Source organism: Impatiens glandulifera, chromosome 7 (genome assembly GCF_907164915.1).
Source record: "Impatiens glandulifera chromosome 7, dImpGla2.1, whole genome shotgun sequence".
NCBI classification, from domain to species: domain Eukaryota; kingdom Viridiplantae; phylum Streptophyta; class Magnoliopsida; order Ericales; family Balsaminaceae; genus Impatiens; species Impatiens glandulifera.
In genome coordinates this window covers 3,404,545-3,416,978 of record NC_061868.1, presented here as the reverse complement: position 1 = coordinate 3,416,978, position 12,434 = coordinate 3,404,545, and the positions used below count along the sequence as shown (strand labels likewise).

General features: G+C 32.1%; 1 protein-coding gene across 1 annotated transcript; it reads right to left on the bottom strand.

Moving 5' to 3' along the window:
* Positions 1-9,970: 9,970 nt before the first annotated feature.
* On the bottom strand, positions 9,971-12,015 carry LOC124945618 (auxin-responsive protein IAA26-like). Its single transcript, XM_047486080.1, has 5 exons — positions 11,165-12,015; positions 10,748-11,019; positions 10,497-10,653; positions 10,346-10,413; positions 9,971-10,262 (listed from the first exon to the last, which is right to left on the bottom strand). Exons 1-5 carry the CDS (start codon positions 11,578-11,580, stop codon positions 10,213-10,215), a joined length of 963 nt encoding a protein of 320 aa, XP_047342036.1. The 5' UTR covers positions 11,581-12,015; the 3' UTR covers positions 9,971-10,212.
* Between the last annotated feature and the right edge of the window lie 419 nt (positions 12,016-12,434).

Genomic DNA, 12,434 nt, shown 5'->3' with positions numbered 1-12,434 from the left:
TATCTTCCGGTATTGTATCTAAATACCGAAAGAATTGCATCTACTGTCGGCTTTATTTCTCATTTGCGACAGATTTTTAACTTTCGGCACCTATACCGACAGATATATAAATTTGTCGAAAAAATATTTCGGTAAAACCCTATTTTTTACTAGTGATGAATTTTTGATAAAAAAGAAATCCCAAAAAACCCAACATTGAACTAGCTCCTAAAGTAGAGCATATAACATACTCATAATATTCTCTTCTACATAAATAAATAAATAAATAAATAAATAAATAAATAAATAAATAAATAAATAATGGATATCTGAATGCAAACATGTAGGGAAAAGAAACCATTTGTTATAAAAGTAAACTCATAATGACAACAATAATAAATAAAATGAAGAAAGTACTCCTTTTGATAGTTTATGCCCTGAATAAGTTGTAATGACAAATAAATCTTGAGTGCAGATATTAAATCAATCAAACCTATTAATATTTTTTTTTTGTTGACAGAATACTTTTGAAATTATAGAAAATATATAAAATTATAATTTTATCAAAAAATTAAATAAAATATAATATTTATATATAATGAAATCGGTTACAAACAACATAAATTAAAAGTCTTATAACATTTCCATCAAGTGATTATTATTTTCTAAAATACAACAAATCTAAAGGTAGTTTAGCACATAAAATAAATACACAACAAATTTGACAAAGGTCAAGTTAAAAACTTGAATACATATCTATCGTATACTAATAATTGAAAAACGAAATCACAGATATAACAATACACAATAAACTTGACAAAATATTTAATTCACAATCATCGAGTTAAAAAAATGGTCAACATAACCATAAGGTTCGTGCCTAATGACAAAAACTCGAATACTTATCACACATTAATAGAAAAATAAATCATTTATTAGAATTTAAGACATTATTAAAAATTATTAAAAAGAGAATATATATATATATATATTATTAAAAATTAAATCATCAAATAAAATTACCCATTAATCCACAATTAACCTTGATTGTCTCTTTAATATACTTACATTTTATTTTTATTAAAAAATACACGTTACATAATTTTTTTTAAAAATTTATTATTAATAATATTTTAAATTAAATAGCAACAAACTCACTCATGTAACATTAAATTAAACAATTAATTGTATTTTAAAATAATTAATTCAAATAAGTTAATTCAAATATACATTCGATCAAATTTCACCGTTTAATTCATGTTTGAAAAAAATGTTTTAGAGAAGTTGGAAAAATTATTCTTTCTTGCCCCTCCGACAATTTTTCTAGCATCGGAGGGACACTTATTTTTCTTTCCACCACTTTGATTTTAGTTGATATTGTGTTTTATTCGATGCAATATCTTATTTAGTTGGATCGAAATTTTCATCCCAGATTTTTGTGATTCGAATAATATTCACAATTTTTGATTGGTCGTTTCTGCTCATACCTTCCGATTGTGTTGATAATGTTTTTTTGAGTACGTGTATATGTTCCATTTTTAGCATCAAAAGATACAATATTATCGGATGTGGACTTGTTTTTCATTTTTTTCAATAATGAGTTATTTGATTTTTCATATAGAGATCCTTTTACATGTATCCTCCCATAATATGTACAAGTTTATTAATATTTCGGTCATATATGTAGATGGTCAATTATCATTTCGCATGACCTTTTTGGTGCTGCCGGATGATAATTTTAATTGTCGCTTAGAATATTTGGTAGAGGTTCTTCCGACATCGTTTTATTAGTTCGTTCGGCTTATTCTACTTCAACACTGATCGTTTAGAAACTCGAATGAGTTCGTTCTTAGATTGACACTTAACAAATTGTGTGATTGTTGGATTTGTCCAAGCGATTAAGATGAATTATAAGATCTTCATATCCTGAATCAAACTAAACCCAAATGAGCATTGCTTATTGCTTGCGCGCACCTTCAGTTGCTGCTTCATAGGGACATCAATTATGTCATTGACTTGCATATAAATAAAACTGTGGAAATCACCACAGCATAAAATGAACAAGTGGAGTACTGGATCTGAGCTGCCTGCATTATTGCTTTAAAGAATTTAAATAATTTTTGTAACATAATAATCATAAATTTTATTTTAATACGGTATTTTAAATAAAAATCGAATGTTATTGATTTAGTCTAAGTCGCTAATTAAGGTTACATTATACTTTAATTTGGACTTTAAAATTAGTCCAAATCTCTTAATATCGAGTAATTCCCAAGTGATTAATATTTTAAATCCTCAAATATTGTTTTTATTAATTGTTGTTGGTTTTACTGCTATTATTTTTGCTTATTTGTGTCTGTAGTCCAAATTGAAATGAATATATTTGTTGAAAATTCTCACAAGGGCTGAGGCTCTCAGCTCTCTTCCTCAAAAAAAAAACCCACTAGCTACATTTATATATAATATATATACCTACTTTTCTTTATTTCCTTACTTTATATAAACACATTTTTTTTAGAAAAATATATTTATTATAAATCATTAATATCGTTCATTCGATGTTTGTGAAGACAAGGCTTACAAATTCAAGATGGGATATAATGGTACACAATTGAGAAACTTTGAATTATGAAAGGAGAAGTTGATCAATCCTTGAAAGTCCTATCTAAATCAACCTAATGATCATTAGGATGATCTTGTTTTGGATATGGTTATAATTAAACTATAGGATGTTTTCTTCTTATTTTTGACTTTTTCAAATTTGGGCAAGTTAGGGTTTTGATCATGCATTTCTGAAATTGTAGGATGACTTTTGTTGGTTTTTTGGGATGAGTTGCAAATTGCATTATGGTTTCTTGTCGTAGATTTAATTTAATTCAATTTTCGGATTAATAGACATTTCACTAGTTGTTAGCTAGGGTTCTCCTGAAAATTTGTGGTAAGTCGTGAATTTTTATCTTAAAACTTAATTAGTTATCATTTATTCATAAAATTACTTTCTTAATTTGTAACATCCATGTAAGTCAAATAAAAATAGTTTAAACATAATGAAAAAACAAATAAACATAGTTTAAAACTAAAAGAAAAAAGTTACAATTAATTGACTCGAAAGTCTTTCATTAAAGCATTGAGATTTTCATTATGACTAAGTTTTTATAATGTTCTCCAGTTTTTGTATAGACAAGATAATTAAGATAATGAAAAATCATTATGACTTAAAAATAGGATTGACAGAATTAATATCTCTAATTAAAAATTAATGACAATAAATGTTTTGAGAGCACCAATAATCTTTAAGAGTTGATTAATAAGACTTAAATGCTTGTGTCTATAATAATAATAATATATAATAATAAAACTTACAAATAAATAAATTTGGTGTATTAATATCAATTGGACCTAGATTAATGGACCCAATATATATAATATTGAATAATAAATGAAACTGGCATACTAGTCTATAAAGATTGAAGGAGAGTTTTAACACCATTAACCTACTCTCTATCATATATTCATGTTTTACTCTCTACCTAATGCCTGCAATGGAGTCAGGTTGGTGGGTTTGGGCAGAACACAAAGTCTTTTAAATTTCTATTTTACTCTCACAATATGCTCTTCTTTTCTTCTTTATGGGGTGGGGGACAGATCAACTTAAAGAGATCAACCTAGAGATATGTCTTCCATGTAAATTATAACCAAGTTTTGATCAAGCTTTTCTGGGTTTCTTTCCAAATCAAATACCCAGATCATAAATCCTACTTTTTTTTCAATTTCAATAATGGGGAATTATGAAGGAGCTTACCCCGCCGCCTCCGCCGCCGACAAAACAACCATGAGAAGCAAGCAGCAGCAGCACGTGTGGCGGTTGTACCATGAATATGATGATGATATTGGTCTTTCTTAATTGAACTTTCGTCTTCTTGGGTAAATACACGGCACACAGGAGTAAGCCAGGCAAAGTGGTGGTGGGTAAAAGAAAGAAAGAATTTTTATGTACATTCTTGATCTCTTTTACTGTTTTTCTAATGTCTAAAGTAACTTATATAGTTTCAACTATATCTCTAAGTCAAGTGGAAGACCTAATTTGATTCCTAGTTCTTTCCATCTTGTTTTAATGTAATGCATGCATGATGGGTTTTTATGATTCTAATTGAACAATTAATGTATTAATTCAATATTATTGTTTGTAATGATATATTATTTTGGCTTTATGGATAGATGATTCTTTTCTCTTATTTCAATTGCGACTCGATGATGCATGTATTTACGAAGAAAGAATGCATAGTGAAGAAAGTTTGGTGGAATTCCTTGATAAGATCCATAAAAATCAAAAAGAATTTGATATTGGTAGAATGAGATCGAGATATAAGATTTTAGTTAAATTTCAGTACATTTAAGTCTTGAGATTGTTTTTTTTTTGGGACAGACATTTATTAGCACGACTCAAATTTCATTCCCTAATTAAAATTAGGGTTTTAATTAGGAATTGAATGTTAGGTATGACTTTTCTGAATCTTATGTGTACTGATATTTAATGTGGCCCAATATTTTAATTGAAGGTTATCATGTTTGATTTTTTTTATTTATTTATAACAAATCACAGCTCTTATCATAATTTGTATCAAATTTATTTTGTTTATTGTTTTCACCATAATTTGATAATGTCCTTAGAAATGTGGATCAACTAAATAATATAGTATTTTCAAATAAGTAAAGAAGAAAAAGAAGATGAGTGGGTAGCCTTATAGTTTATGACTTATAAACAATTCACTAAATAAGGAAGCTAGCACGAAATCTCACAACTCGATCATACTCTTATTTCATTCTTAATGGAATTCGAACACGAGATCTGGCTTAAGAATGGCTAGTTTGAAGAGGCACTATGATAATTTTGATGAATTGTTGCTTCTGGTTGGATTTGACACAATTGAATGAACAATAATATTCAATTCGATCGTCGGCAGGGATGGTGGTAATTCAGTTTGAGTGATGAATGGGTGAGAGGAAAAATAAGCATATTTGAGAAAGAGGGTAATGATGATGTCGATTTCTAATGTCTATTTTCATACCCCACTTAGGTTTGTGATGTGTTACTTTATTTTATTTTTTTCATTTTCATGAACTTTATTCACTTAACTTCCTTATATGCTTTGATTGTCATGGAAGAAGAACAAGAACCTTCTCTTAACAGGTGGGTTGTCAACTCTAGAGTAGTAAATTACCATTTAGCCCTTTTGGTTTTTCCCTCAAGTTTTAGATCTGGTTGATTGAATGAATAATGTTGATGACAATGGATAATGGGGATTTGACATATATAAAAAGGCCTACCTTGTATCATACCCTCTAGTCTTTGTTTTCATATGTTGCAACTAATAATTAAGGAAAATTCCATCAATGTTTGTTTGGAATAATGTCAAATTAATGTGTTATATATTTATATTTCCATGTACAACAACTTTGTCATTATTTAACAAGAAAAAGAGTTGAAATCAAACTTAAACTCGATTTCTCTTTTAGATCATTTTGGGCGTGATTGATTGATGCTCATTTTTTCTTAACATCACTCGTATATAAAGTCGGTACATCTCCTTTTTAGATTTATTTTTCAATTTGTATAAGTCTTCCTAATAACTTCTATAAAAAAAAATGTTCATTGATGAGTTTGGGCAAAAGTTGAAAGTCAAATTTCTTTATTATCATGATTTTTTCATGTCATTTTTTAGCTGAGTTAAACTTTTTTATTTTTGTTAAATTATTCACTTTAATAAAACTTTCAAACTCATAAACAACCAATATAACTATAAAAAAAACTAAAAATAAAACAAAACTAGAATGACACATAAGAAATATCCAGAACTGGATATGGGTTTAAATTATTATTTTTTAAAAATTATTTCATATTGATTTAGATTAAATAATGTTATGCAATATATATATTAGTAAATTTAATAACATTTTTCATTCAAATTTAACTCCATTTTAGTGTGTTTCCATGCCCATTGTTATAACAGAAAAATCACTCTGAAATAACTAGAAGCAAGATTTTGATTAGGTCGCCCATTTAACAGAAATGAACGACATATCAAGAGACCTCAAGATCTTAGGAGAAGGTCCAAGTATGTACTCGTCTATGTATGTTTGGTGTAAAGTAAACGGATTCAAATTCTGTACAGAAAAACACGACGAAGGTTTGACAACTCAAAATAGTGGGGTGGTTGTTGAGGGGTACAACGGTTCTGAAACTATGTCATACTACGGAGTTTTGACGGATATAATCGAATTACAATATTATTCTCACAAACGAGTTGTTTTATTCAAATGTAAGTGGTTTGATACACACTCGGGGGAACTAGGAGTGAAAGTGGATAAATATGGCTTCGTAAGTGTAAATGTAAACCGAATTTTGAAAACGCAAAGTCAAGACCCGTATATATTGGCGAGTCAAGCAAAACAAGTATTCTACGCCCCTGATATGTCAGCCCGACCCGGTTGGAAGATTGTGACAAAAATAAAACCGCGGTTTACAAACATATAGTTCATATTAATTAATTAGGTAGATTTAATTATGTTTTTAACTTTATATTCATTTTTATTACTACTTTATTTCAAGTATTCACTCATTTTTATTAATGGTGTGAATTAAGAATGTCTGAAGGTCCTAAAACAGTTTGGAAGAGTATGAGGAAGACACCCAAGAAATTGGATAAGAGTTACCAAAACCTACTTGCCCAATCCGAGGCGTTAAAGCAACGAGGATCGTCTTCGAGAGACCAACCACCGATTCCTGTGGTCCCGATAGCTACTGCGCCTCCCCGAACATACGAGTCTGAAGACGATATTGATGACATCGCAGAGTATATAGAGAGCACATTCGCTGCTGATAACCTGCCTACCGATGAGGCTGAAGACGAGGGTCTTGAGGAGCCTATCGAGGAGCAGGATGACGAGGAGGAGCACGGGACCACTCCCGACCCATCATCGACAGGTATTTCGTTTACAAATTAGTTAGTGTTTCAATTGATTGACATATTTAATTAAGATTTTGATAATTTCGAAGAATCTTCTGCCCGCAAGAGACGGGGGAAGAACAAGAATATTGCGCTGTCTAAGAGGCTAGCGGGGACGAGGATCCCTCTAACGTTTAGAGAGAAGGATGGGAGGCCAGGCGGTACAGACGTGGGAAGGACACTGTGGTCTAGACATGTGGGGTCGATTATCCGGAGCCCCGCAGCCGTCTCACACCGTCTTCTCAAGTGGAAGGCTTTAAGTGCAGACCAATTGGATTCACTGTGGACTGCTATCAAGGTTAATAATTATTACTTGATTATACATTACGTCATTAAATAATTATTTTTCACATTTGGATGTTATTTTTTTCAGGATCCGTTCGAAGCGACTAATGGTGACATTGACTCTTTTCGAACGAGGGGGTTGGGACACGCCAATCAGATATGGGATAGATGGCGGTCGGATTTGAACAAGAATTATATCCGCGTCCACAAAGGAGACGAGGCGGCGGTACTGGCTAATCCTCCACCGGACTACGATCGAGATGATTGGGAGTTTGTGTGTCGCAACCATTTCTTCACAGAAACGTTTAAGGTACGGTTTCATAATTCAAATAAGAGTTGATATTAATTAATCTAACTTCATTTGTTATTTCAAATACAGAGACACAGTACTACAAATATGAAGAATCGGAAGAATCGGAAATTCCCACATCGAACGGGAAGTAGACCGTTTGCACAAATTGAAGACGAGTTGGTAAGTACATTATTTGTAATAACTTAATATAAAGATTGTTATTAATTATATAAATCATTTATTTCAACAGGCGATTGAAATGGGACGGCCACCGTCTGTAATTGAAGTATTCAAGAGGACCCGTACACCAAAACCGACACAAGAAAACCCAACACCCGTCCCGGACGAACACGTGCAAGAGAAAATTGTAAGTGAATTGAATATGCCTAGTTTTTTTATTATAGAAATGATATTTTATTTTAATTGTGCAGGCTGAGATGGAGGAGGTTGTTAGTAACGAACCGGGAATATCTGATTTTGAATTGACGGAGAGGGTGTTCGGACAACAAAAACACGGGGTCGTCTTCGGAATGGGATCAGGCGTCCGACCCACACACTTTCGTGAGGATCGTCGTAGTGGAAACAGTTCACAGCGAAACAATGAGCGATTGTTAGAAGAGAATCAAATAATGAAGCTCAAGCTGGAGGAACTGGAGAAGAGAGATGAAGAAAGAAGGCGGAAAATGGATGAAATGCAATTGGAAAAGCAAGAAATTGTGGAAAGAATGGAGAGGGAGAAGTTAGAGATTACCGAAAAAATGGAGAGGGAGAAGTCAGAGATGAACGCGAGAATGGAGAGAATCGAATTATATATGAGGCAACAACCACCTCCTCCCCCCACAAGCTAAGGTTGTTTCGATTATGAACATGTTTTCATTATAGTAGTTGAACTTATAACAGATTGTTCGGAATATTTGTTTGGTTTCGAATTTTGTAATGTTCACGATCAATTAATGTGATCGTTTAATGTATGTTGCATTTCTTTTATCATTAATATATTGGTTTGGCTGAACAGGTTTTGGTTATGTTTTGGTTGCGAGCAAAATAATCCGCACATTTTTAAAAATTTAGGGGAAAAAACCGAAAGTAATATTGAAATCTCTCGGTTTTTCTCTTTTTGAAAAAACGAGAGATATTAGAAACCTCTCGGTTTTAAGCCAATGAGAAAACCGAGAGTTATATGACAAACCCTCGGTTTTTATCCTTAAGAGGAAAACCGAGAGTTATTTACAAAACTTTCGGTTTTCCTATTCGGGTAAAAACCGAGAGTTTTCATATAACTTTCGGTTTTCTTGAAAAGGAGAAAATCGAGGGTTTTGCAAAGAACTCTCGGTTTTACAAGAAGAGGAAAACCGAGAGTTATTTACAAAACTTTCGGTTTTAACCGAAGAGGAAAACCGAAAGTTTTGTATATAACTCTCGGTTTTCCTCTTCGGGTAAAACCGAAAGTTCTTTGCAAAACCCTCGGTTTTTCCACACAGAGAAAAACCGAAAGTTATTTGTAAAAAGAAGAAAACCGAAAGGTCTATATACAACCCTCGGTTTTTCCACAAAAGAGAAAAACCGAAAGGTCTGTATAAAACCCTCGGTTTTTCCAAAAAGAGAAAAACCGAAAGTTCTTGTAAAACCCTCGGTTTTTTCAAAAAGAGAAAAATACGAAAGTTTTCATATAACTCTCGGTTTTTCTCTTTATGGAAGTCCCGAGAGTGTCAATAGCGAGGGATGGCGAGGGTTACTAAAACCTTCGGTAAGGTGTCTTCACCGAAAGTTATAGGGTCAAAACCGAGAGATTGAACTCTCGGTTTTGACCCTTTTTTCACCAGTGGAGACTTATTACAATAAAATTTCATATTTGATTCATATTGAAAAAAGTTGACCCAATTTGAAAAATATATAAATCTCTCAAAATTAAGAATTAAAAATCACATAACAAATTAACAGTTATATCAAAAATCAAGCATGAATATGATTATTCTCAAATCTTGTTCTTCCCAAATTTCAAAATCAAGATTTACACTATAGCTGTTTTTCCCACTTTCTCTAGTGGGTTTAGTCTAAACCCCCCAAAAAAATTATTACCTACTAATTCATGCCAAAAATTATATAATCTTATGTTGAAGATCCAAAATTTTAATTTTGAATCTAACCCATTTAAAGTAACAAGCTATTTTAATGAGCCCATTAGAAAACACTTTTATTAATTTTTTTTTGTCTGCATCTTTCATCAATTAATTTATTTGAAATTTATTTGAAAAGAGATTAAGATGGATTGCTTGGCGACAAAGAGCATCGATATGCACGAAAAGAATTGATCATTTCATCTCATAGAAAATGACTCCTCTTGAGAATGGACAAAATGATGCTGTCCATTGTGTCCATGCTCAGGCTCACTTAAGACAATGACTCATCAACAATGGGAGGATTCATCTTTATTCCCATTCACAATATTATGTTTATTCATAAAAAAAAAAAAAAAAAAAACATTAAAAAGAACAAGATAATGGTGTCCTTTTTCATACATCCAATATTCTCAAACATCCACCCAAATTCATCCACAAAACAAACAAGACTGCTTAAACCATACATTAGAGTATTAGAAACTTAGAAAAGCATAAAACAAAACAAAAGTCCAATTGTTTCTTCTTTCCTTCATCCAAATGTACCATTGATTGTTGTTGTTTTTCCATGTTTATTCCCAACTGCCAAAGATAACAGCATCATACATAAATTTAACTGGTTTTTTCGATAAAAAATTTCATTTACTATAGGAGAAAAACCTTACCAAAGAACAATTTTGGTATGTCGGAGCTCTTAAGGACTCGAAGTCTTTTAACAGATGAAACAAACATGCTGCCCAACAAACATGAAATTAGTCATCTGATCAAGATAAATGAATCAAAATTAGAAATTATTGAATGTTTTTAAACACTCACTGCCAAGGAACATCTCCAACAAGAACTCTATCACCTTCATTATCCTCATAAACAAGGGTATATTCTCCAGTTCCATCCAACAAACCTGTAATCATTTTCCCACCTTCAATTTTTTCTTTGATCATCCTATCAGCAGAGGAATCACTTTGAGTTTGAGCTGTATGTATCAAAAACAAACATCACATGTCAAATAGTGTTTTTTTTTTGACATAGATCAAAATCCTTAACCTTGTTGGAAAACAAAACACAACCTGCAAGAAGACCTCTAAACAATTCATCAACAGCAGAAGACAACTTATCATAGCTGTCATAAGCTTTAAGATCAATTTTCCTTCCTATGGGCACCCCATCCATGTTAATCTTCACAAAGAAACCGTTCTTGGTGTTTTCAACTTGTTTTCCGATTGCTTTATCGGTTGGCTTTGAACCTTGTTCCTCAGAAACTGGCTTTGATGAACAGTTGGTTGAGAGATTCTTCCTAAATGATCTTATTGGAGGCCATCCCACTACTGGAGCAGCACTTCTATTCATGAAGAAGAAGAAGAAATTTGAAATAAATTAAAATATTATTTCACAATCAAAACACTGTGCAGAAACAGAATCAAAATGAGCAGCAGTTGAATATCCTCTGTCAAGATGAAAGAGAAAAGGAAAAAAGCTGAAAGAACCTTTTCTGTGAAGAGCTGGTAGGAGGAACAACAGCTGTAATATTTGCAGGAGATGGTGAAAATGGATTCTTCTCATTTGCTTTAGAGCTACAGGGCTGTTGCTGCTGCTGTGAGGATTCCATTATGGTTTTTGATTGATGAAGCTGAAGAAATGGGGGATTTGTCTTCTGCCATGAATTAAAACTCTGGTTTTGTCCTCCTCCACCACCATTTCTATCTGAGAATACCCTTTTAGCTCCTGAAGTATTGTTGTTCTTCAGTCTCCAATCTTCTTCTACTTCTTCTTCAACTGGTGGACCAAGCCTTAGGACTAATTTTTTCTCTGCATCATCATAGTTTTTTTCTTCATCTTCTTCAAGAACCCATTTTTTTTCTTTGGGTATTAGATCCAGTAACTGTGGCGCAAAACCCTCCATTGTTTTTGAACTAGAAATCCACAGAAAGCTATGAATTGAAATGGGTTTTGAGGAAATGGGATGAGGGTTGTTTTGAAACAGAAAAGAAAAGCAGGAAGATGGTAATGGGATGAATAATGGGTAGCAGTGAAATTAGTAGGCGAAATTGGACGGGAACAGGAAGGAGGGAACAGTAGAGAGGAAATAGGAAGAGATTCGCTTTTCCTCCCAAAAATGGAACAGGATTAGACCGTAATGCACGCAACACTTCTCTCTTTTCCTCCTCCTTCAAAATTTAATGAAATTACACCTTTGTTTCGTTTAGGAAGCAAAGACTGTAAACTAGCTATGGCTAGAGCTAGCTGATGACCTATTCTCTCTCCTCTCTTTTCTTCTCTGTTTAAGAAAGATTCTCTCTTTTGATCTTTCTCAAACCATAATAGCTCTAGCTAGCTTTCTCCTATCTTCTTAATTTATCTGTAATCTCTCCCTCACAGAGAATACTATTAAATATTTTAAATTGTATATATAAACCTATTTGGATGCTAGGGCCTGGTTATGTTTTTCTTTCCAAAATATATTTAAACAAAAACTCTATTTTTTCATTAACTCTCTTATAATTAAGTAACTTAATTTACTAATTTCAATAAGAAATTTTTCATTAAATACTAATACAATTGAATTTCGCACTATATTCATCCCCGAACTCAATCGAGTATTTTCTCATTATCATGCCCAAAACTCCGACTCATAACTCAGTAATCGGATATCTACATGTATTGAGTATACGAGAGGTAGGGGTTGTCTGCTCCCAATTTTTCTCATGATTTTCTCTCCTGTAAAGAAAAAAAAATTTTAAAATGATTATTTTATCC